General features: G+C 40.9%; 1 protein-coding gene across 1 annotated transcript in view; it reads right to left on the bottom strand.

The window, feature by feature from the left end:
* Nucleotides 1–11,653: 11,653 nt before the first annotated feature.
* The window catches only part of GABRA6 (gamma-aminobutyric acid type A receptor subunit alpha6), a 30,166-nt gene continuing 14,357 nt past the window's right edge, over nucleotides 11,654–27,462 (bottom strand). Inside the window, exons 9-10 of the mRNA XM_084637680.1 lie at nucleotides 18,692–18,934; nucleotides 11,654–12,391 (exon numbers count right to left, since the gene is read on the bottom strand). Coding sequence (XP_084493806.1) covers nucleotides 12,341–12,391; nucleotides 18,692–18,934 — 294 coding nt within the window. The 3' untranslated portion in view covers nucleotides 11,654–12,340. The remainder of the gene's footprint in view (nucleotides 12,392–18,691; nucleotides 18,935–27,462) is intronic.

The following is a 27,462-nucleotide window of genomic DNA, read 5'->3' as shown; positions in this document are numbered from 1 at the left end:
GTTGAGAGTAGTCCTAGTTGCTGTGCCTATGTATGGTACCACATATGGTAAAATCACCCATTTTCTACTACTAGTGTCCTTAGCAAGATATTATAATAATTATTGTGAAAGGTCTTGATTAAAGCTGGTAAAAAATAAATCCGATGGAACATTTTTCCACCAGAAAAATGCCATTTCTCTGAAATCAAAACTTCCTGGAGAAGTGTATCGATATTGACAAAATTTATTTAAAAAAAAAAAGGAAAAAAAGCATTTTGATAAGGTTGAAATGTTCTAGTTTGACATTTTTAGAATTGAATGCTTTTGATTTTGAAGTTACTTTTCATTTCAAATTTTATTTTTATTATATTTTTTAATTAAAATGTTGAAATGTTGAAAATATACATTTTGATGTTATCAGAACAATGTTTCAAATGACATGAAATAGAATCTTTTCTGAAATTTTATTTCACAGGGCAATTTTTTTTTTGTTCATTCTGATTTGGAGTGAAAACAAATTTAGAAATTATAGAATTTCCCACAAACTGGAAAAGTCCACACGTTTCTATTCACTGGGTATCACAAGGTAGTGTTGCAGAGCATTTCTGCTTTGGTTTAGTGAAAATATACTTTTTGGTTTATGAAATACAAGTCTTGTGATACAACAGTTTTATATGATTATGTTTAACATGGTTGAAGATTTTATTATCTGTTTAAAAATGTGTATTACTTAATCATAAGAAAATGCAAGAGCTCTTTTGGGGCAGTTCGAAGCTGGAAGAAACACAGCATGAGCTGAGAAGAGTTATTGAAAGAGCATTGTAGCCAGCCACAAATACCAGCTGAGCACTCTTTATTTTTATACCTAAGGCATAAAAGTCCCTGGGTTTGAGGTTGAGCAGTACAAGTAGAACGTCTTTTACAAACTAATTGGAGATTGAGCAGTTCATAAAATTGAACATCTCAAAATTACAATTGTTACTGAGCATAAATTGCAGTGTGGAGCACTGCATCAATTTCTTCTTGTCTTAGAATTTAAGGACAGAAGAGACCACCTCATCTGACCTCCTGTATATCACATCCCACCTATACCACCCAGCACTGGCCCCCGAATGCAACAACAGAATTTAGACCAAGGTATTACAGTCCTCAGAAGATTAAATTATTATATGCCTCAGGCAGCGCATAGGAGGGACTGAGGTGCCCCAATACCTGAGGCCTTTAGAGTGGCAGGAAATAGATTAAGTGAGAGATACCCAGATGATCCCAACAAATGACCCGCATGCCACGCTGTGAGGAAAGTGAAACAAACCCAAAGTCACTGCCAGTCCGACTTAGGGAAAAATTTCTTCCTCACCCTTCAAACTACTGCAAAGTGATGCATGCTAATGTACTGAGGGCATCAGACTGTGAAGATGTCAAGGTATGTCGAGTTACTCTTCATCAGCATCACTTTTGTGGTGTGATTTCTCCCTCTGAGTCAGGAAAAAGGTTTGTTGAAGTGACTGGTGTTCGTAAAATCGAGGTTCTCCTGTACAGCTGAATTTTGGATTCATTCTTTAGAGGATTCTAGAACTGTAGGATTCAGAAACTGGAGGCATCAAAGAAGTTTCAGGAACCTGAGGAACTGGAAAACAAGATGTTTCTAGACACAGAGGCTATACTATGCCCTGAAAATAATCACAGATCTCTCCAAGACGAGACTGAAAATGCTGGAATTTATGTATATCAACAAGCAGAGCTTATATCTGCAGTAGACCTGGTGTGTTCCAGGAGAAAACACCTGTATTAAGAAGTTTAACTGAGAATTTTCACCTTCAACTCTTTTCTAGTTACTTAAGTTCAAGTTGAAGGTGCAGCTTTCCTTTTGGGCATTTTGTTGTTGCTGTTAAAAAAGGATACATATATGCTACCATAGAGAGAATCCTAGAAATAGGAGAAGTCATAAAACTTAAAAATACCTTTAAGAAACTCTGAAAAGGGCATACGTCTCCCCATGCAGCCAACCTCTGGCCTTTCCTCACCTTCTTTGGGAGGGCATCATGTGCCTTTAGCAAGTAAAGGCCTGATCCTGAGTGGTGCTGAGCACCTCCAATCCTCATTTAAGTCAATGGGAGTTGTAGGTGCTCAGCAGCTTACAGGATCAGACCCTAATTAAGGAGGAGTGCTTTATGTGTGCCATTCAAGAGCACAAGGAGGGTCCTTTCTCTGTTTCTCCCCTTCCCACACACACACACACACACACACACACACACACACACACACTGCATACTTGTGTAACAGGTAGCTAGGCCTAGCTCTTAATGAGTAGTTTTCTTTCATTCTTGTTATAACATCCTTGAGAAAGAGACTTTCTTAACAATGTATTTTTTGAAAAGTGTCCCTTCAATTCATGCTGTTCCATCACATTCATAACGATTAGAATTGTGTGAGAACAGTATCAGGTGAGATTAGGCAAGAGTGAGCTGATACAACCTGCAGGACTGAGTTTTGCTTGGTTTAATTTTGGATTTAATTCACTTGATAATGATCATCTGTCATAAATATAAAGGGAAGGGTAAACCCCTTTGATATACCTCCTGGACAGGGGAAAGCTCCTCTCACCTGTAAAGGGTTAAGAAGCTAAAGGTAACCTCGCTGGCACCTGACCAAAATGACCAATGAGGAGACAAGATACTTTCAAAAGCTGGCAGGAGGGAGAGAAACAAAGGGTCTGTGTGTCTGTCTATATGCTGGTTTCTGCCGGGGATAGACCAGGAATGGAGTCTTAGAACTTTTAGTAAGTAATCTAGCTAGGTATGTGTTAGATTATGATTTCTTTAAATGGCTGAGAAAAGAATTGTGCTGAATAGAATAACTATTTCTGTCTGTGTATCTTTTTTGTAACTTAAGGTTTTGCCTAGAGGGGTTCTCTATGTTTTTGAATCTAATTACCCTGTAAGATATCTACCATCCTGATTTTACAGGGGGGATTTCTTTATTTCTATTTACTTCTATTTCTATTAAAAGTCTTCTTGTAAGAAAACTGAATGCTTTTTCATTGTTCTCAGATCCAAGGGTTTGGGTCTGTGGTCACCTATGCAAATTGGTGAGGCTTTTTTATCCAACATTTCCCAGGAAAGGGGGGGTGCAAGTGTTGGGAGGATTGTTCATTGTTCTTAAGATCCAAGGGTCTGGGTCTGTAGTCACCTAGGCAAATTGGTGAGGCTTTTTACCAAACCTTGTCCAGGAAGTGGGGTGCAAGGTTTTGGGAAGTATTTTGGGGGGAAAGACGCTTCCAAACAGCTCTTCCCCAGTAACCAGTATTAGTTTGGTGGTGGTAGCGGCCAATCCAAGGACGACGGGTGGAATATTTTGTACCTTGGGGAAGTTTTGACCTAAGCTGGTAAAGATAAGCTTAGGAGGTTTTTCATGCAGGTCCCCACATCTGTACCCTAGAGTTCAGAGTGGGGGAGGAACCTTGACATCATCACTTGGAAAAAAGCTAAAGAAACCCTTTTAAACAATGGTGCATACAGTGTCATATGCTACATTCCTTGAGTAGGGCATCAATCAAAGTCCTTTGGGGTAAAGTTGTGCGTGCCCTTCCAAACTAGCTTCAAAAGGGGATTAGAAATTTCATTGTAATAACTGCTTCACAAGGGTATGCAGCCTCAGCAGCTTGAACAAGCTCGCATCTGAAGAACACATCTTATTGTAAAACTACTGCCAAGATTCAGGTCAGAGGGAGTCATAACTGTTCACGTGTAGTTACCATGAGGTAATTTAGATAAGAATATCAGTACACAGAAATGAGCTAGACCAGCAAGAACTGAAAGGACCCATTTCAATGTTTGCATTGTTTAGAGAGTTACATTATTTTAACAATGCAATGAGAGTACTCCTGCAGTAAGGTATTGCTCAATGTCAGGGTAATGGAAGTCAGGCCCTATGGGAGTAATGTGCCTTTGTGGATCCTGTTTGAATTTGAATGGAGACTGATTATGACAGTGTTTCAGTTCAAATCACACAGCTGACATCCCTCTACTTTGGGCTGTGCCTAGTTTTGATTCCTATACAAATATGGAAATATCTCTGGGTGAGGTGCTTTGTGTAATGGCTTTCTGACTTGCAGTGTATTAGTCAGCCACTAAATATCTGTGTCCGGTATAGAGTTCTAGGTGGTGCCTAGTAAACAAGGGAGACAAAACTGGATTCTCAAGGTACGTTGAAACGTGCTTGTTTGCTCCGCTTTTTGTAGGTGACTTTTTATTATTATAATTATTTTTAAAGGAAATAGCTCCTGTTTAAGTGATGATCTGAAAGATTTATTGTGTAGTTATGGTCAGAAATCAGAATGCAAAAGTGGCATGTCTGTGTGTGTCATATATACACTTTGTCGGTAACTTCTATGTCCAATATATTCAAATAACACACAATATTCCAGCATGGGAATATCAACCTGATATCTGAAAATCAAGCAGTAATCTTTATACTACGTACATCACCAATGCAACACATTTTGGAGTCAGAATTCAGGTGACAATATTGCTGAGGATATGCAAGACAAAATGGAATACAGCTTACTCTTCCCACAGCTATGCTGGCTCTATATTGTGAATAACTTGTTTTTTCCTCAGTAAACTTAGCAAATATGTTACAGCAACATTGCATTTTTGCAGTCACTTTTCACATCTCTAACATGAAGAGAGACTGAAAAAGTTGGGATTGCTTACCTTAGAAAGGAGGTGAATAAGACAGGATGTGATACAAATATATATAAAAAATGAATGGCATTGAGAAAGTAGAATCGGAGCTTCTCTTCTCACTATCTCAAAACACAAGGGAAGAGATGTTCAATGAAATTAAAAGGGGGCAAATTCAAAACAAAAAAAGGAATTTCTTTTCACACAATGCAGAATCAGACTAAGGAACTGATTGCCACAGAAATCCATTGTGGCCAGGAGTTTAGCAATATTCACAAAGATTCTAGATAACTCTGGGTCTGCTGTTATAATAAATGATAATACAAACTTTGGAAGAGACATTAAATCTTCAGGGTTTAAACCAATCTATAACTCTTAGAGATTAGGATGAGACCTAGTGTGGGGGTAGATTATTCCATATCTGCCTCCTGTTGGGTTCTCACACCTCCCTCTGAAGTTTCTGGTACTGACCACTGCTGGAGATATGATACTTGGCTAGGTGTGCCTCGGATCTGATCTACTATGGCAATCCCTATGTTCCACATTTTAAAACCCTGGCTGGAATTTTATTCAGTTTATAAACCATGACAAACACTGACCACGAAGAGAGGGAAGAGCATCTTTGCCAGCAGGCTGGCTAACCTAGTGAGGAGGGCTTTAAACTAGGTTCACCGGGGGAAGGAGACCAAAGCCCTGAGGTAAGTGGGAAAGCGGGATACCGGGAGGAAGCACAGGCAGGAATGTCTGTGAGGGGAGGGCTCCTGCCTCATACTGGGAATGAGGGGCGATCAACAGGTTATCTCAAGTGCTTATATACAAATGCACAAAGCCTTGGAAACAAGCAGGGAGAACTGGAGGTCCTGGTGATGTCAAGGAACTATGACGTGATCGGAATAACAGAGACTTGGTGGGATAACTCACATGACTGGAGTACTGTCATGGATGGTTATAAACTGTTCAGGAAGGACAGGCAGGGCAGAAAAGGTGGGGGAGTAGCACTGTATGTAAGGGAGCAGTATGACTGCTCAGAGCTCCGGTACGAAACTGCAGAAAAACCTGAGTGTCTCTGGATTAAGTTTAGAAGTGTGTGCAACAAGAGTGATGTAGTGGTGGGAGTCTGCTATAGACCACCGGACCAGGGGGATGAGGTGGATGAGGCTTTCTTCCGGCAGCTCATGGAAGCTACTAGATCGCATGCCCTGATTCTCATGGGTGACTTTAATTTTCCTGATATCTGCTGGGAGAGCAATACAGCGGTGCATAGACAATCCAGGAAGTTTTTGGAAAGCGTAGGGGACAATTTCCTGGCGCAAGTGCTAGAGGAGCCAACTAGGGGGGGCGCTTTTCTTGACCTGCTGCTCACAAATCGGGTAGAATTAGTGGGGGAAGCAAAAGTGGATGGGAATCTGGGAGGCAGTGACCATGAGTTGGTTGAGTTCAGGATCCTGACACAGGGAAGAAAGGTAAGCAGCAGGATACGGACCCTGGACTTCAGGAAAGCAGACTTCGACTCCCTCAGGGAACGGATGGCCAGGATCCCCTGGGGGACTAACTTGAAGGGGAAAGGAGTCCAGGAGAGCTGGCTGTATTTCAAGGAATCCCTGTTGAGGTTACAGGGACAAACCATCCCGATGAGTCGAAAGAATAGTAAATATGGCAGGCGACCAGCTTGGCTTAATGGTGAAATCCTAGCGGATCTTAAACATAAAAAAGAAGCTTACAAGAAGTGGAAGGTTGGACATATGACCAGGGAAGAGTATAAAAATATTGCTCGGGCATGTAGGAATGTTATCAGGAGGGCCAAATCGCACCTGGAGCTGCAGCTAGCCAGAGATGTCAAGAGTAACAAGAAGGGTTTCTTCAGGTATGTTGGCAACAAGAAGAAAGCCAAGGAATGTGTGGGCCCCTTACTGAATGAGGGAGGCAACCTAGTGACAGAGGATGTGGAAAAAGCTAATGTACTCAATGCTTTTTTTGCCTCTGTTTTCACTAACAAGGTCAGCTCCCAGACTGCTGCGCTGGGCATCACAAAATGCAGAAGAGATGGCCAGCCCTCTGTGGAGATAGAGGTGGTTAGGGACTATTTAGAAAAGCTAGACGTGCACAAGTCCATGGGGCCGGACAAGTTGCATCCGAGAGTGCTGAAGGAATTGGCGGCTGTGATTGCAGAGCCACTGGCCATTATCTTTGAAAACTCGTGGCGAACCGGGGAAGTCCCGGATGACTGGAAAAAGGCTAATGTAGTGCCAATCTTTAAAAAAGGGAAGAAGGAAGATCCTGGGAACTACAGGCCAGTCAGCCTCACCTCAGTCCCTGGAAAAATCATGGAGCAGGTCCTCAAAGAATCAATCCTGAAGCACTTGCATGAGAGGAAAGTGATCAGGAACAGCCAGCATGGATTCACCAAGGGAAGATCATGCCTGACTAATCTAATCGCCTTTTATGATGAGATTACTGGTTCTGTGGATGAAGGGAAAGCAGTGGATGTATTGTTTCTTGACTTTAGCAAAGCTTTTGACGCGGTCTCCCATAGTATTCTTGTCACCAAGTTAAGGAAGTATGGGCTGGATGAATGCACTATAAGGTGGGTAGAAAGCTGGCTAGATTGTCGGGCTCAACGGGTAGTGATCAATGGCTCCATGTCTAGTTGGCAGCCGGTATCAAGTGGAGTGCCCCAAGGGTCGGTCCTGGGGCCGGTTTTATTCAATATCTTCATAAATGATCTGGAGGATGGTGTGGATTGCACTCTCAGCAAATTTGCGGATGATACTAAACTGGGAGGAGTGGTAGATACGCTGGAGGGGAGGGATAGGATACAGAAGGACCTAGACCAATTGGAAGATTGGGCCAAAAGGAATCTGATGAGGTTCAATAAGGATAAGTGCAGGGTCCTGCACTTAGGACGGAAGAACCCAATGCACAGCTACAGACTAGGGACCGAATGGCTAGGCAGCAGTTCTGCGGAAAAGGACCTTGGGGTGACAGTGGACGAGAAGCTGGATATGAGTCAGCAGTGTGCCCTTGTTGCCAAGAAGGCCAATGGCATTTTGGGATGTATAAGTAGGGGCATAGAGAGCAGATCGAGGGACGTGATCGTTCCCCTCTATTCGACATTGGTGAGGCCTCATCTGGAGTACTGTGTCCAGTTTTGGGCCCCACACTTCAAGAAGGATGTGGATAAATTGGAGAGAGTCCAGCAAAGGGCAACAAAAATGATTAGGGGACTGGAACACATGACTTATGAGGAGAGGCTGAGGGAGCTGGGATTGTTTAGCCTGCAGAAGAGAAGAATGAGGGGGGATTTGATAGCTGCTTTCAACTACCTAAAAGGGGGTTCCAAAGAGGATGGCTCTAGACTGTTCTCAATGGTAGCAGATGACAGAACGAGGAGTAATGGTCTCAAGTTGCAGTGGGGGAGGTTTAGATTGGATATTAGGAAAAACTTTTTCACTAAGAGGGTGGTGAAACACTGGAATGCGTTACCTAGGGAGGTGGTAGAATCTCCTTCCTTAGAGGTTTTTAAGGTCAGGCTTGACAAAGCCCTGGCTGGGATGATTTAACTGGGAATTGGTCCTGCTTTGAGCAGGGGGTTGGACTAGATGACCTTCTGGGGTCCCTTCCAACCCTGATATTCTATGATTCTATGATTCACCTACAACGGTACAGGTAACCTCTCTATTGTAAGGGGCTTTCCACTGTATCTACAATATAATTCTGCCCCATTTTCTGTTCTTAGTCATCTTTCTCCCCACTTACCATGGTTACAGACTTCCCATTCATTAATTCAAATCCACATTTTGGATTAATTCAAATCCACATCTTGAATAGTCTGTGGTACAAAATCGGAGCTCACTTTTTATTAGGACTTAAGGAAAGCTGTGAAAACCCAGGATCTTTCTTCATTATTCATGAAGATTCTTGTGTCTTCTGGTCCGAGCATCCTGTTAGGCATATACCTGTTCCCATCCCTAGCTTTTCAAAGTGCCTGTGCAGGGGTGTCTCAGGCCATCTTGGCCTCCCTGCTGGAAGCATCTGTCTCCGGACTACCCCTGCTTAAGAAAAACCCACTTCAGCTGTGCTACCTGAGAGATGTAGTCCTCCAGAGGCCTAGAACAGAGGTGGGCAAACTACGGCCCACAGGCCACATCCGGCCCTTGGGACCCTCCCGCCCGGCTCCTAAGCTCCTGGCCCCTCCCCTGCTGCTCCCCCTCCCCTGCAGCCTCAGCTCACTGGGCAATGCTCTGGGCAGTGGGGCTGCGAGCTCCTGGGGCAGTGCAGCTGCAGAGCCCGGCCTGACCCGGTGCATGGCTGGCTTCAGCCGGGCGGCACAGCTGCCTGTCCTGGTGCAGCCGTGCTGCCAGCCACCAGTGTGGGGGGGTTGGATGGGGCAATGGGGGGCAGTCAGGTGACAGGGAGAAGGGGTGGTTGGATGGGGCAGGGGTCCCAGGGGGCAGTCAGGAAGGAGAGGAGGGGTTGGATGGGGTGGCAGGGGGCAGTCAGGGGACAGGCAGAAGGGGTGGTTGGATGGGGCACGGGTCCTGGGGGGCAGTCAGGAAGGAGAGGAGGGGTTGGATGGGGCGGCAGGAGGCGGTCAGGGGACAGGGAGAAGTGGTTGGATGGGGCAGAGGCCCTGGGGGGGCAGTCAGGAAGGAGAGGAGGGGTTGGATGGGGCAGTGGAGGGCAGTAAGGGGACAGGCAGAAGGGGTGGTTGGATGGGGTAGGGGTCTTGGGGGAGCAGTCAGGAAGGAGAGGAAGGGTTGGATGGGGCAGCTGGGGGCAGTCAGGGGTGGAGGTTCCGGGGGTGGTCAGGGGAGAGGGTGCAGAGGGGCGTGGATGGGACAGGAGTCCTGAGGGGGACTGTCAGGGGCAAGAAGCTGGGAGGATCAGATAGGTGGCAGGGGCTGGGCCACGCCTGGCTGTTTGGGGAGGCACAGCCTCCCCTAACCGGCCCTCCATACAATTTTTGCAACCCGATGCGGCCCTCAGGCCAAAAAGTTTGCCCGCCCCTGGCCTAGAAGGACCAGGAGGTGATATGGGTGAATAGGGAGCCAGCAGGCCAATTAAGAAGGCTTACCTGCTTCCTTTGAGGGTAGTGCTGGGATGAAGGAGCTAACTCAGAACCAGGCCAGGTTCGGTCCAATGTGGTCCTTGGCTTATAGCACTGCAGCCACATGTGTGTCTTTTATTTTTGTTTGCCCATTTAAAAGAATGGATAGCCAGATTCTACGCAGTTATGAGTTAACCATTTAAGGATTGTATGCTGAGCTTATAGTACAGACCACCCCCGTCTGGACCAGTTGCTACTCCTTGTAAACTGAGGCAGAGAGCACCTGCCATCCCACACCCCAGGACAAGGGGGTGCAATAGTGGTGAGTGGAACTACTTACAGCACCACTGTCTAGTTCCTACTATTCCTATTTCAATGGTTCACGTCTTATAAAAGCAGTGTACATGTAGTAGTAATTATGAGCAGGATTGTTCCTCCTTTAGAAAATGCAAGGGAAAATTAACTACTTCCCTTAATTTCTTTTAATTTGAGCTACATATGCTCAAGTGTCCAAGCAGATACACAGAGGCAACTGCTGTTCACCCTGTACAGGTAAGAAAGAAATCCCACTGAAGTCAGATGAACAGAATTTGGGCCCATACTATACAGAATATATATGGGTCAAAACCTGAGAGCTCAACGTCAGTTGTGAAGGCGCTAATATGTTATTTCCAAGTTTCATTGAATGAACCTATAGATTAAAACACTGTAATCAGGGGGAGCTGTAGGTGTCAAGCACATTTTTTCAAAGGCATTTGAAAGGATTTGTTTCACAGCTTATGTTTAGATTGAGTTATTTTAACTAAAACAAAGATAAATACAAAATTAAGCTTTTTTCAATTCCAGTTTAGCTTTCCCTTCACCTTTATACATTTATATTTTATAAACAAGGCTGTCCAAAATTATTTTGAAACCTGTGGTAGATTACTCACAGGGGTGTGTATTATTAATATAAACGTGTTTGTAAAGCAAAAATGACTACAGTTACACAAGCCAAATATCCACATTAAAATACAAATAACCTTTGGGCCCCTGAAATGCAGTTTGTTCTTTGTCAAGTAAATATATTTACAAATTATAAAATACAAAGTTGGGGGGGTCCGTGTTTAATGAAGATATTGTATGGAGACTAAAAATGGGGAAAGCTTTCACAATTCTGGTTTCAGAGCAAATGGGAAATAATTCAGTACACTTACAAGTACATTCAAACATGCCAGTCTGTTGCCTCTGGAATAAAATAAACTGCATATAATGACATCTCTGTGTGTCGGCTGCAATTACTATATCAGCCCAAGTGTACTGAGCATGAAACTTACTCCACCCACATAAAGTACACACAGGTGGAGGCTGAAATTGAACTAAGGATCTGACCTAGTGTTAGCTGTCTGGTTGCCAGACCAGGAGAAGCTACATGCCTATTAAAATAGGGGGAAGGTAGACAACTAAAGCCAGATCCTAAGATGGTGTAAATTGGCATAGCTCAAGTGAAGTCAGTGAAGCATGGAGAACTTACAAGAGCTGAAAATCTAGTCCCTGAATATTAACTAGTGATAAAGAGGTTTGGTTTAGATGAAACAAGAAATCCTTTGCAATGCTTAGATCTATGAACAGCACCTAATCCCATTCATTTTAATTCCATTTAGTTTAACAACAGTTTAATATAAATGTGGGAGTTCTTAGTTTATTTCTACTGCATGTTGTTCTCAGTGCCTACCAGTATCCACTGGGCTTGCTAGAAAGAAGGCTCAGGTTTTATTTCATGGGGTAAGTTCTCTCCAATTACATTCTTAAATAACAAGGGTAATGGAGATGAAGGGTGGGTATATAATAAAATGTCAGAAAGCAAAGAAATATGTAACATAAATACTACAACAAAGACTAGACCTTTCTTTGTTACAGGAGTGTGAATCAAATTGTAAATACCTTCAAATCTAATGGGGATGAAAGTGACACTAAACTTGCTGGTAGTACTTATCTGTGTATTGGCAAGATAAAGTGCAATATCCTAATTTACGAGATCAGATTCATAAGCAATGGTTTACATGTCCTGTTCCATTCTGCTTGGCATATGGTTTTGGATTTTTTTTACAACAGTGTATGAATCTTCATTTAAAGTTTACATTTAAACAAGATGATAAAAACAAGGATACAAACAAATGTGCAGCATTCATCATGAAAACCAGAGAGGGTTCCGCCCTCTTTGACAGGACAGCTCAACAGATATTAGGTGTAAATTGACAACAGCCCTATTGACTGCAATGGAGCAGAGCCTACTCACGCTAGCTCAGAATCAGGTTTTCATTAGTACCCTTAAAAGTACTTAAGGGAGATGTTACAAGGAATCTCAATTTTGGTTCAAGATTTACCTTCAAACATTCATAATAGAATTAGAACAAGTATAATACCCAGTCCTAAACCATTTAACAAAATAAGAACTTGAGCTTGCACTCTGAATCAACACCTTAGATAGTCTGTCCCTTCAAGCGGCCAAGAGTCTACATTTCCAGATGGTGTCCCACATAAAGACATGATATTTTACATTTACAGCAGGCAGAGATAGACACTCATCCTCTGAAGTCACTAAGCTCTACAAGACGGCCAGTGATTTGTCAAAGCGGTGTTGCATATATCAGTTGGGCTGGTAGTCATTCCGAAGATGCATTGCAGTGGGTTCAAAAAACTGGAAGAAAAGATACAAGGGAAATTTCAGTCATGTGCTGCCAACAATGCAGTCAATCAACAACACAACTTAGCTATTGATTCGCAGCTGCCTCAGCAGGCTTAAACCAGCAACATATTGTAAGGAAGAATCTTCTCAGGATTAGAAACAATGTTCACTACTGGGATCAGCAAAGCTGAATTCTAAGTATGCATGCTAATGACTCTGGTTAGTTCTTTTGCAGTTCATTTTATTTTCCAGTGGTTAAAATGAAGCATGATATTATATACATTCCAAGGGTCAGCGAGGTTTTATGAATGTTAACATATTATACATGGGAATGGGCAACAGGGGATGGATCACTTGATGATTACCTGTTCTGTTCATTCCCTCTGGGGCACCTGGCAGTGGCTACTGTCAGAAGACACGATACTGGGCTAGATGGACCGTAGATCTGACCCAGTATGGCCGTTCTTATGTTAAACGCCTTTCCAGTTCTCACACTTCTTTCTGCTGGTCTATCCACTCTGCTGCTCCTAAAATCAATTCCTCACTCACATCTCCGTGGAGTTTCTGCATCACATTCCAACTCTACATCTTTGCCTTTAAGCCCCTACAAAGCTTCCTTCCTCTACCCCACCATGCTCATCTCCAGGTATGCGCATAACAAAAACAGCCAGAGTTACAATATGGAGGTTTAAAAAAAAAACCCACCACAATTTGGGAAGGCATATAAATCCTCATTCTTCAGGTCATAAATCAGACTCTTACTGATTGTGAAAGATGGAGAAAGATTCCTTTGGGGCAGATGTTCCCATAACTGCCCACTGCAGGGCTTCTTGCACCTTCCTCTGAAGCAGCCAGCCAATGTCAGAGACTGGACACTGGAGCAAATGGACCACTAGTCCAAATTTTTAATGGCAATGGCTATCTTTCTCATACATTATTAATTGCACTTTGGTTTTGGACAGTATGTCTCATATAGAACTGCGTGAACAAAGTTTATTTGGGGGAATTTATTATCCCTCGCATATTATTTCCAATAGTTAGGATTATTTCAGGACTAGGGCAGCTTTTGCTGAAGCAACCAATATTTTTTTTCAAATTTGTTAGATTCTCCACTCATAAATCCCTGTATCTGACTTGTCTGTCCTGGTGGTTTTGGAATGCTGCCTGCCACTGTACTCAGCGGATGAGTGTGTGCATGCAAATACAGTTGGCAGTATTCCAGTGTCATGTAGGTATGATGAGAAAGTTATATTCTGATATTTTGCAGCTAAATTAATTACAAATTGACCTTATATAGAAAGGAAATAAGTCCTCTTAAAGTAGTAGTTTTAATGCTTTGATTTTTCACATTATAAATGGTACATCCATGCTGCTGCAGTTAAACATCTGTCAGATTTATAACTGAAATGCTATCTTTGCAGAGGCTTATAACATGGCTACCAAAATTCATTTTGGTCTAGAAACTGACATCTGTGGTTTCAGGATTTTTTTATATAAAACATTACAAACACTTCAATTTTCCTGTTACGAATTGCATGAGAGGAAAAAATCAGTGTGATTCTAAAATCACTAACTGTAAAGCCAAGCAAACAGCAGGCAGAACATTGTGTTAGCTTCATTTCACAACTCTGCTGATACAACTGTGGCCCTGCAACACCACTGCTACTCCAGCCCTGAACAGGTGTTGAGCAATAATGTCCAAGTGTGTCAAAAATACCAAACTGTGTAGTGGTTTTATGATATGGATAATTGCTAGTTAAGGACAAAGAAAACTCATTTTCACTCATGATCTAGCCAAGATGTGAATCATTTCTCTTTACCCTATTTTCTTCATGAACAAAAACTTCCCCAAATCATCTTGTTTTAACTTGCATTTGCTTTTCTTTCATTTCAGAGGGTTCTGTCATTTTACTTAAATGTAATGTAGGCCTGGGCATAAGTAAGTTATTTGCCTCATTTCTTAGTGAGCATGATGGGCGAGGTAAATTGATCAGTTGGCTAGAGACAGGATGTCTGCATTAGCTGAGATAAGGGGGAATTTCAGGGTACCATTTACAACAGACAAGATAAGCCTGAAATGTAAGATGAGGTAAAAAGTAGGTCGTGCGTGCACAATGTGTGGACAAAGCATGCTGTACTGGGATTGATTCCTGCAGAGTAACCAAACCAATCCAGAAGCGTGTGATGCACTGTATTGTTAAGAATGCTAGTGTTGGCAAAGATGTATGTAAGGAAAACTTTTGCCTATACCCACCCCCTATACTTGAATCTGATCAACTCAGCATAGCTTTGATGTATGCAAAATAAAGGAGCCTGAGTGATGAGACTGGAGTCAAAATGACTTCTTTGGTAACCGTGTGGAAGAGGTCTCAGGGGACCCCCAACATAGATCAAACTAGCAATTTTACAAAAAATTTGCTAAACTTATTTGTGAAATTCTCTGATCCAGCTGAGTTGTACTTGGCACAGGACCAGTAAGGGGGAGAGGGTCTGGCATTACACCATTTATGCAACCCTCATTCCTGATGTCATGAATTATCAACTGCATAAAACAAACCAGCTTGGAAGGCTGCCAGGGTCTGTTCAAGCACCCAGAGTTCAGCTGGATTCAGTAACGTCCCAGTGCACCAACTTTCCCCAGCCATGCGCCATAATCCAGATTTTAGGAGGACTGTACAACATAGGACCTGCTGTGTCAGCACTCTGCCATCAATGGATTCCTCTCTCTAGGAGAAATCCTCCAATGCTTGGATCCACTGGTATATCGCTGCCTTGAACAGATGGATTGGTATAAAGGAACCATAAATTTATCCTGTGGCATTCTGTGACCAATGGGCATAAATGCTCAGTTACAGTTTTTAGCTTGTTGAAGTTGATATGATTTATGTATACATTAGGACAACATTTTTCCCTTGATCACTTTGTTTGTATTTATAGTATATTTTTCCCTTGTGGTATTTTCTATTGTTCTGCATATATAAACAACATTCAGAATACGTAAACATGGGAAGGCACTTCTTTCAATATACAAAAATCTAATTATTGCATTTGTGCATTTAATATTTTTATTTTTTCCTTTTTAATTGCGTTTTCCAGAACTATACTGTTCTCTAATAAGAAAATTATTTAATGATAATGATTTAACATTTATAAAGCACTGCACCTCATTATGAATCCCGAAGTGCTTTACAAATTTTATTAACTGACACACCATGCAAACTATACAGGGATCACTTCATTCACCGCTAAAATGCAGCCACTTATGATTTGGGCAATAAGCAGTAACTATTTGATAGTGCACAGCAATGCTTCCCAAAAGTCTAGGGGACAGATCTTCAGCTGGTGTAAATCAGCATGGCTCCACTGACTTCAGTGTAACTATGCGGATTCACTCCAGATGAGGGTCTGACTCCAGGTCATGAGGTAAAGAAGAATACTGTAGCCTACTGAAATAAAAAAAAGAATTTGGGCAGACTATATAATGATCTGAATTGGAAAACAACCAAGACATCTGTGTTAACACACCTGCACTTACAAAAAGTGCCATGGGTCTTTATTACAAGTGAACCAGAGCTCGTTGTTAAGTCTCATCTAAAACATGGTTGGTCAGTTTCTCAGCTAGTACAAAGTAGCATCATTCCGTTGACCTTGCTCAATGGAGCTACACCCAGTTTAAATCAGCTGAGGATCTGACCCAGTAGTTCTAGCCCCACACTCTCCCCCATAAAACATACTGGAGCAATCTTGACTGACTACAGACTAAAGGGGTAAAAGTACCATTTTCAGAAACAACAACACCACTTATTGCAACACCTATTGTATGATTTCCTTAAAGGTCTCCCATTCAACTACTTATCCAGACTACCCTTGCTTAGATTATGAGATCTGACTGTACAAAGTGGATTTATTTTTAAAAAAATGCAAACACACATGCAAGCTGTTATTAATTTGTGAAGCCCAAGTGATAAATAATTAAAACTATAACTTCATAAGGTCCATATTACAGTGATCTAGATCTCCTGTCGGCCCTAATCCTGGAAAGCATTTAAACGTGTGTAACTTTGCTCTATGATTAGTGAAACTATTCACTGGTTCTGCAAAGCATTTAAGCACATTCATGACTGGGGTCACTAGTCCCTGATAATATTACTATACAGAATGTGCCAGAGTGTTTGCACATGAAATGGATATTTGGATAATATTAAGGTATTTATTTTTTTTAAAAGATGTCATAAATAACTGATTTTAAAAAATCTAATAAAACTGGATTGTTATACCAAAATGTGCATAGTTTGCTTCTTTTTTTGGAAAAGAAAGGCTCTATGGACTGAATGTGCCACTTCCGTAAAGTAGATGCAAGTCTACTGACTAATCTCCATTGACTTCTTATGCAAGTTATACACTGGTCCAATGTAGCGAGGGTGTGAAAAATATTAATGACGTTCAAAGATATTGTGGCAGGATTCAATTTGTTAAATCAATTTATTTCAGTAGCGTATCCCTGTTTAGTAACTTTGGGCCTAATCCTGCAATTGAGTTGAATTGGCCTGTTTATATGGCCTGGGCTTTGCAGAATTCACTTATGCCTTGAGTAGAAAAGATTAATATAGCAAAACGACTACAGGCATTTGAAGCAATAATGACAAGTTAGTGAGATGGTATAGTAGATTATAATTCTAACAATGAATATCAAAGCCATTATTCTTCACACATGAGTAAACGAAAAGCAAAATGTAATTTACAGAGAGGTGTCTGAAAAATACTGAAACACTAAGTGTCAATAGTCTCCCTTTTTGTAGTTCTGCTTTAGGATTTTTGCCATAATATAAGGCTAGTATTGAAAAGAATTTCTCAGTTGTGTGTGCCTTTTTGGGAGCATTTAAAAGTGACACATGAAAAATTATTGCAGTCAGCACAATTTGAGATGCCTTTGAAAAGTCTAGGGTTAATATTTATGGTAATATACCTGGTTCAACTTAAATTTTCCATAGCTACTGTGGGAAAACAACAATAGTCTTTCATTTTCCATACATCAGTTTAGAATTTCAGAGCGAGATCCTCATCTGGTACAAATCAGAACAGCTCCAGTAAAGTCAGTGGAGTTTATACCAGTTTGCAATAGCTGAGGATCTGCCCCCCAAACTCTCATACTACCAGTTCATGTAATTATGTATTTTATATATTTGTTTTAGGGGAACCTGAATATTTCTGATTGGTGTGTGTGTGAGAGAGAAAGAGAGAGAGAAGTATATATGTTTTCGCTCTCTGTTGTGTATTCAGTATTGTCCAAATGTGGCCATTCTCTCTGTAACTCTCACACACAGAGCAGAGTATATTCATAACATCCAGTGGAATGTATTAGGTGTTCAAAGACAACATGGCAACAAAGTAAACACCTCATGGTTTGTATCATTCTTTTGTCCCATCTGCTGCATTTAGGTGAAAGAGAGTAAATTCAAAGGAGAATTTAAGCTACTAGAAGAAAGATTTAGGGTTTTAATGACTGTCTGGAAATGATAAACTAATCATTGACAGATTATCCCAGAAGCATTTAATTTGCATCATATGCATCTTTTCCATGCCACCTAGGAATGAGGCTGGGAATACGAAGGACAAGACATTGTGCCATTTAATGCAGATAAGACTAAATCTTTTAAACAGAGTTATGCAAAGGGGGACGGGGTGTGGAGGGGTGGGAGTATGTGCCTGTGTGTATTCAAACTTTATTGAGGTAAAAAGATGCACCAGGGTTTTTATATATAGATAGGTAGATAGATATAGATATAAATTAATGATGGAACAATATTTAGAGAGTGTACAATGCAAGTGCAGCCATTTTCCCCCTACTGTTTAATGTTTAGAATGCATCTTAAACTTTCCTTTTTTTTTAAGAGACCATGCAAAATAAACTCATCATCTTAAGACAATCATAGGCTATATTAGGGTTCTTATCTCCTTCATTGCACTGCTTCAACAAATACTATGCCATTCCCTGTCACACCTAGCAAGATTAAGTGATGAAAGAAATAAAATTATATATATATTTTTGCTAGGAATACAATCTTAGACAACTGCTCCCAACCTGCTCAAAGTATGTTGAAAGAAAAGGTTTTAATTTCTCCCCTATGAATAATATTACTTCCTTGTCTTCAACACACCATTCTCACTGGCTGCTAATATGTATTATTAAAAATTTCTATGCTGCAAAGAACTGAGTAACTGAAGTTCCAAGGCTGAATTAAAAAGAATGCTGGCCCCCAAAGCATACTTCCATTCTGTAACAGTTGAATGCAATTAAATGCTAGTACTCACTTCCATAGTATCCTTTGAAAGATAAACAACCCAATATACCAGGTTGAATCCTGCAAATGCCACTGGAAAGAGGATCCTGGAATATTGGTCTATTTTACTAGTGCCTCCGAGTGCTGGTGGGGGAATAGATATCGGTTGACTTTGAGATGCACTATTGGATATTATGCTGGCTTCAGGAGACTGGTCCATCTGAGAGGTTGTGGAGTTCATTCGCTTCTTCAGGTTGCAATTGGAGTCAGAATGCTGTAGGGAGAAAACATTACCAGATTCTCAGCTGTGAGATTTGAGACACATAGTTGCAGTTTCTTTCAACATACTGAAATTAGGCTTCCTCCTGCCTTTCTTCTTGGTTTTCTGAGGGTTTTTTTTTTGTATTCCTCTTTGCACAGTTTAAAGTAGTCACAAAAATAATACACATAGACATGCTAATAGCCAGAGTCAGTCCACAGGTGTATATTTGTGCACCACTCTCATGACATGAAAGATACATGCAGATATCTCAGGCAATATTTGGCTCAGAGCTTTGATAGAAGCTGATAGCAGAAAAAGGTTCTACGTATAATGTTGTGCTACCATTATTATATATGGGGGTTGGGTGAGGGAAAGACAATTGATCAGAAGAGAAACCAGAGAGAAAAGACAGATGAGAGAACACAGAAGAAAAGAGATTAAATAGACATAAATACTTCTCTTCTACGTCAGTGCCTCAGCTTATAAGGCCAAATTCTACCCTCAGATATGCGCACACAAATCCCATTGGTTCCAACAGAAGTTGTATACAGATGGCTGAGGACAGACATTTTCTCTAAAAGTAGGATTTTTTTTTATAACTGCCACTTTTTTATAGCATAATCTATGTTTAATAAAAATGAAACCCTGCTGTTTCTCATAATTTGCAGAATAGCACTGGCCATCACTGATCACTGACATTAACATCTGTTCTTCCATTGTTCCCCTTGCCAAACTACCCCTTTCCGAACCCAACCAGGCCATGAAATCCATAAAATTCAGACAGACCCACTGATGCATTCTGTGTTTGCCTTCCTTATAAAGGATCCAGACAATGCCCAGTTCATTGTCAAATGTTTTCCTACCCTGTTTGATTCAGAAAGACTGAAAACAGGTTGACTGTGCTTATTAAGCATGGATGAACTCTCCTGGGGCTCCTTAACCACCAAGGAGATATTCTATGCTCAGTTCTATCTTAATTCTCTCTCAATTCCTGCCACTGAAGTTTTTCTACCATGTGAGTCTGTTATTTGTTATTTATATTACCTTAGCAAGTAAGAGCCTTAGTCATAGACAAGAATCCTATTGTGCTGGTTGCTGTAGAAACACAGAACAAATGACAGACCATACCCCAAAGAGTTTACAATCCAGTGGATTCACTGATACTGCTCAGTTCTGTCTACTATCATCATAGCTAGGCTTGAGGCTTACAGAAACTGAGGAAGGAAGGTGTCCCAAAAACCTATGTTTCAGGGTTATGGATAAAAATATTGGCACTTAAATTGAGTATAATCTCTGTGGATGTGAATTAGTGAAAACCTACAGAGCTTTTTCCATCATCCTCTGCAGAAACAGAATGACTGAAAGTGATGACTGAAGTCTTCAACAATTTAAATATCATTAGATTAAGAATACTTGTATTGTAAAACAGTGTTGTGAGATTACTTCTTCACACAATGCACAGTCCAAGCACAGTCAGCCTGCAGCACTCTTTGGCAGGGGATGTTGTGCAGGCTAAAAGTATAACTGGGTTAAAAAGAGAATTAGATAAGTTTATGGAGGATAGGCCCATCAATAGTTATTAGCCAAGATGGTCAGGGATGCAACTCCATAATCTGGGTGTCTTCTAACTGCCAGCAACTGGGACTGGACAACACTTGCCCTGTTCTTTTCATTCCCTCTGAAGTATATGGCACCGGCCACTGTCAGAAGTCAGGAGACTGCGCTAGATGGACCACTGTCTGACCCAATATGGCCATTTCTATGTTTTTATATTTGCATTGTGTAGCACAGTAAAATGCTGTTGGCTGTCTAATTTTGGTGACAAAACTCTGCAAAATTCATTATTTGGACATTTATTTTTATGACAATCATTCATTTAAGAACATCCCAGTGTCTTATTGTAGAAGTTTTATGGCTTGATTCTTCAGCTGCTCTATGCATTGGACTTCATTTCAATGCAGAAGCTGCAGGATTGGGCCTTTAGCATATTAAGAGATGAGCATATGTTGAAACAGTTATTCTATTCGATGGTAATCTATAGTTAATATCATGCACTTACGGATAACCAGATAACCTGGTATTGACAATATGTCTTATGTTTGCTAAACAAAAGGGATGTAAAAGAATTATCTTCTTAGTATTCCGTATCACTGCTAGAGTATGAAAGAGAACCGCACACTTCTCACAAAGGCCAGATTCTGCTCATGGATGCACATGCTGATTTCCCATTAAAAATCGATGGAAGTTGTGCATGTGTATCCTCCTGCAGAATTTGGTCTAAAAAGACAAACAGAAGGCAGTGGGGAAAAATAAGCTTCTATTTGCACAATAGATAATGCTTTTTTTCTCTCTCTCTCTCTCTGTTTCTACCCCCCCCCCCGCCCCCGTTTCTTTCCTGAATCCCAAGCCCCCTGCCCACACTATGTCAAGTAACTGAAGAGTAACATGTTTTGCAGATGGATTATCAGTGGCATACATACTGTGGGGCTATGTCTATCTGGAACACAGATGTTTGATTTTTGTATTTTCCAGTTACACTGCAAGCAGCACACAGGTTTGAAGGGGGGATCATCCACAGATGTGTCACAGAAAAAGAAAGAGGGTTATCCATGTGCACTGGCACTAATCATAATAATCCTTCTCTCTAAACAGACTGACTGTTTGAGCCTGAGCTATTACTTTCGCTCAGAGTCACTATCCCATTCTGCTTTTCTGCCCTGCTTTCGAAACTGCAATGTTGCTAGACACACAATGTGGTTTGTCTTAGCTTTAGTCTTTCCCCAGTGCAGGAGAATTCTTTTTAAAAAGTGTTTGTTATTTCATCATATCACTTGTCAATAAACAGCATTCTGACATATATAGATCAGACCAAATTCTGCCTTGAATTACACTGGTATAAATCAGGATTCAGTACACTGAAGTCGTGGAGGTACCATGGTGTCTAGCTGGTCGAAATGGGTATATCTACACAGCCCAGGTAAACAGACTTAGGCTAGTGGGGCTCACAAGAGTGTTCTAAAAATAACTGTGTGGACACTGCTTTGAAGTTGCTGCTCAGGGCTGCTGCTTAGGCTCCAAAGCCCATCCCAATTCCTAGGCTTCAGAGCCAAAGTTCCAGCCCAAGCTGCAACTTCAAACCGCTGTTTCTAGAGCACTAGCCAAGTCCTGCTAGCCCCAGTCTGTCAACCCAGGCTGGGAAGCTCGCTCCCCCAGGGTGTGTAGACATCCATAGTGAAAAGAAAAATAGGCCCACTGTTTGCTGATGATGCTTTGGCAGAAGGTACACTAACTTTCCTTCTATTCCTCCCTTGTTAATGCAAAGATAGGAAATCCCTTTGTATAAGGAGTTGGTTGAGGGGAGGGAAGGTGGTGATTTTGTCAATGGGTTTATTAAATCTTTGTTATATTTACATTGCTACAAGGCTGGGTTATCTGCAGGTACTTGCCGGAGGTTGTTTATTGGAGGGTGTATTTTTAAGAGTGAAGTATTCCCAGAGCATGGTGTGGCCAGTTCTTTATTTAGTATAGCACAAATTTTAAGAAATGAGTATCCCTAACCATAGGTGCTGGAACGAGGGCGGGGGGGCAGGGTTGCTGCCACATCCCCCTGGCTTGAAGTGGTTTCCATCATATATAGGGTTTACAGTTTGATTCAATGGCTCTCAGTACCCCCACTATACAAATTGTTCCAGCACCGCTGTCCCTACATGCCATGAAAGAACTTGCTCTTCACATCAGATGATGATACAATTGGGGGATTTTTGCCACCACAAAATACAGGAGATTCCTTTTATTTTAACTTCTCCCTTACTTTCAAGGGCCCACCTGTATATCTTCATTTAGCATTGCATTCACAGAATCCTTGATCACAGATTCAAGGTGGAATATATTAATTAGTCCCAATTCTTGGGTCCTGTTGAGCTGTGCTCAGCAGAAGACATAAAAGGAGAGAGACAAGATAGTTTTATGCTCCCAACCCTGGACCTAGGCAGTGGCTGGATGGCAACTGGAGCAATTAAAAGGAGCATCCGATTGCTTTAAGTTACACCTCAGTGGCCTATTCCAGCAGCCAGGAAACATTATTGCTCCAGCAGTTAATGGCCGGTTCCTTGGACATCCCCCACACACTGAGGAACATGAGGTAGAGCTGGTATAACTCTCTGGAGGGGAAACCTCAAATAGCTGCTTAAACCAAATTAAAGATTCCTGTTTGCTACTTAAGCAATGCAAAAGGGGCAGATAGAAGCCTAGGACTTGGTCTGATGTGTTGCAATGGACTGTCTTTACCAACACTATCATTGTAAATTATTCTCCAGTTTATAATACAACTTTTTCTCAGCTACCAATGAAGACTACCCAGAGACCCTGGCCAAAGGAAGAGCAGCAAGAGGAGGCAACAACCTGTGGCTCTCATTCAAATTAAATTGATAAAGTTTGTGTGGGGGGATGGGGTTCTGTGACAGCTAAGCTCTGAGTAGTTGCTGCAGTTATTAATTTTCTCTATTTGGATTTTCCCTTTTGAGAGTTTTCTTTGACAAGGAGCATTGAGCTTAGGGTGCAGTGGTGAAATTTGCCCAAAACACTAAACAGAAAATATATGAACTATTACAACTAGCAAGCTATGTTAATCCCTGATTTTATGGACTAGAATAAAGCAAACTTGTCCAGCGCACCTAAGACAAAATCTCAAACACTGTTAGCTGAGTTGACAAATTGCAAAAGAAACTGGCTTCTTTACATGGCCTCTTTGCTGGCAGTGCAGATTTGTGATGTTGCAGCACAATGAAAAACATTGCCCCATGCCTGCAGTCTGACCCATGCGTGTGGACCTTTGCACAATGACTCAAAACTAAACAGGAGGTGCTGTATGGCATAGAGTAGTAAGGTGCAGTCTAGGACTAACTAAGGTCATACAACTAAACTAATTTATACTCTTTGGATGCCCACAAAGCAGCCACGAGTCTATTCCATCCAGATACTGATCTCCCTCAGTTCTCATTGACTTTGCTAGGGTTTTCTTGGCACAACTCAGGAGGCTCTCAGCAAATTGCAGGATCAGGCCCTTACCTCCAGTTAGAAAAGATAAAGCAAATACCGCTTTGGAATGTATGCAATTCTGTGTTCCAGCCTTCTCTGTTTTTACAAGAATGCTGTGTGCGTATTATTAATTTTGTGTGTATACTTTTCTCTGGATATTTTTAATTAAAAATCACTTTGAAATTATCTATGAATCTGCCTTCCTTTGTACTGCGGATATGTGATTTTGCTGTCAGTGCAGCTTGTAGCATGGCACTAAAATGAGCATCTTATGTATGTGCCTGGATACAACAAACTTTAAAACAATTCGTACTTGTTCTTATTGCTGTCTTCTTTGCTCACTTAAGATTATGTACTTTTCCTGTCAGTACAGTGAAGTAAAAAGAAAATAATGGCAATAAACTCTAAACTTTCAGATAGAAAAATGTGATGGTTCTTATTTCCTTTATAATTTACTAGGCTAAGGATATAGAATTTTGCTGTCATCACACTGGAATAAAAATGAAATTAGTGCCAAAGCTCAATATGCCTGGACAAGCATTAAAGAAGAAAAAAGCATATCTCCTACTCTTTTCCCCCTTTCCTTCCTATGAATATGTGACATTCCTACCAGTGCTACACAATATAAATGAAATCACTAACTAGTGGCCTGAAATCCTCAAAGATTATTCAAGAGCCTAACTTCCATTACAAGTGTTAGGTACCTGACTGTTTTTGAGGATCTGAACCCTAGACACTATAAAACTTAGATAATAATAATTAATAATTGATAAAGCTTTCTTTCTTATTTTTGTTTGTTGACCTAATGGCAAAAGGACTCTAAGGACACTCTTTTAGATCCCAGTGACACAGATATACATTTAAAACCAAAACACCATTGAAAATATTAAATCTATTTCCAAATTGGGCCAGATTACTGAGCCTTTACTCACACTGGTGAACACTTACTCATACGAGTAGTTCCAATGAAGTCAACAAGACCAACCTTTTGAGTAACTGCTTACCAGTCAGTATAAGAGGTTCACTGTCTGGCCCTCGATTTAATAACCTTCTCTCCAAAGTTCTACATTGCTCCCAACATCTGTTGATTCCATCACCAACATGTAAAACAGGTAATGAATTGGCATAGTTGGGTCCACAGCTGTTACTAACACTATTAACATCTGCAGAAGAAACACAGAACTCCAACATCACATCTCAGCAGGTAAAAAAAGGCTCTTTTAAAGATTTACGATCTTGCTATATCAATGCAGTTCCATGATACGACACATCAAAATGCAGATTGACACTGCAGAGCCTCTGACAAAATATATTTATTTTATGTTATTTATGTTAAATGATTAAAGCCACATTTTGCTCTTAGATACACTGGTGATTCCAGATTCCAGCAATTTAAATGGAATAATTCTGAAATGGCCCCTGTGGAACTGTGAGCAGAAGGCAGTCTCTCCACTTACTTTGTGCAATCTTTGCAGCTTTTATACAAAAACAACTGATATTCCTTCATTCCTGTGCAATCATATTTGTTGTGTCCTATTTTAAGATGTGCTGCTGTGACTACTGAGATCAGACTGCAATACTGTGCAAAAATGTGTAAATGCTAGTGGGGGAAAACCCTCATATCTTGAAATGCAAGACATTTAAAATATATTTGTGTTTGATTTCAGCTGTCTCTTCTCTCTCCCATCCCTATTGCCCAGCTCTGTAGCTCTAGGAAATACTGAAGACATGTGGATACAAATGATAATCAGTTACTTGCCCTCTCCTTTCAGCCACATCAGGATACTCATTAAACATGTCCAATATATTCTGATTGATGTAATCACAGGGAACTAAATCCTTTCTACTGGAAAAACATCAGGCTCCTCTACACTTGAGGAATGTTGCTTAAAGACAGAATAAGAATCCTCTGCTGTCTGAGCCATATCACTTTGTGGCTTAGGAAAAAGAGCTGTTTGAAAAAACAAACAGCAAAAGCTTTCACAAAAATATTGAATTGGAAAGTGTTTTTATTTGTTTGTTTATCAAAATGTCATCAAAAATTCTGACCAGCTCTATATAGGAAATAATCCCTGTTAAACTCTGTGACTGTCATGCTGCAAAAGCTCTTGGATACTGTACAACAGGCATGCACACCAAGTGACTTTGGTCCCTGTCCTTTTCTGTACTGGGGGACCCTGGCTCCCTCTTGAAGTCAATGAGATGCCAGAGGGTTCTGTGAGGCACCCAGGGACCCATGCAACACTTTCAGAATCTGAGCCTACTAAATAAAGAAAGCTGTGAAGAACCAAACAATGTGATTCATATTTAAAACACACACATTTTAAATGGAATACAATCGAAACGCTGCCCTGCTTTCCTATGCTATTGGTACTGAATTTGCTTCTGATATGCTAATTGTAATTGTAATTATAAAAGCAAATGTAATTACTGTAAGAATAAAAATGGGCTTCCATCAGGGTCCAGATGCATTCTCAGCTGGTGGCTGTCATATATTGGAGTGGAATGCCCACAGTTTTGTATTTCACACAGAGATCACCTGCAGCTGACAAATACAATGAGCCAAATTCGGCTCTGAGCTAGCTGAGGGAAATTCATAGTGACTCCTTGGCAACCAGTGAAGTCACTCTGGGTTTTTATCACTTCACTGAGAGCAGAATTCAGCCCACTGTATCTAACAGTCCAAGAACTTATTGGAAGTTTGCAGCAACTCTACTGAGTATGACAAAATAGAATTTGGCCCTGTGCCTTCTCTATTTTTAGATTAGAGGTTTGGTGGAGCATTATGTAATAACATATTAGTAAGAGATTTTGAATAAAAGAGGCATTTAAACAAAATTAACTATCTTAAAGGGTGAGAGGGACACTTTTAATATATTTTGAATGATTTTTGTAGTAGACAAAGTTAGATTTGGAACTGTAAAAAATTGAACGTATTCTGAATCCACTTTAACTTGCTGGGTTTAAAACTATTCAAGCAACTAAAGCTTTCAAATGACTCTGAATTTTCATCAATACTAGATCTTCTCTCTCAGGTCTTGTCTGCTACAATGAAACGTTTGGGTGCAACTATCTCATCGTTACTATACCACCAGTGGAAGTGTTTGTGTAGACAGGGGCATACACACCACCATCTCACTTAGCCTGGTTGGGGCAGGCTTAGAGAACATATTGGCAAAAATGCTGGTGTCTTATTTACCCTGTAACTCACCCCATTATTACCACTAATGAAATTGTATTGGTAGCACTGAATGATTCCCAGTCTAACACAGACACAACCCTTTTATATTTTCTGCTCCTGGACTCTTCAGTAACTAGCCCAACCTTAACATTCTCCATCAGCTTTCACTGTCTAAGGAGTAAGTTCAATAAAGACAGAAGGCAGATAGCACTCTTCCTTCTGACACAAACACTGCTCACTACATTTCTCCTCAAACTCCCAACTGATAAAACTAAACCCCTGGCAATCATCAAAAAACACAAGAAAACCCACCATTATAGTG

Source organism: Lepidochelys olivacea, assembly GCF_965140295.1.
Source record: "Lepidochelys olivacea isolate rLepOli2 genome assembly, chromosome: 8".
NCBI lineage: Eukaryota > Metazoa > Chordata > Testudines > Cheloniidae > Lepidochelys > Lepidochelys olivacea.
Note: the sequence above shows the minus strand (reverse complement) of the source record. Positions and strands in the feature narration are given on the sequence as shown.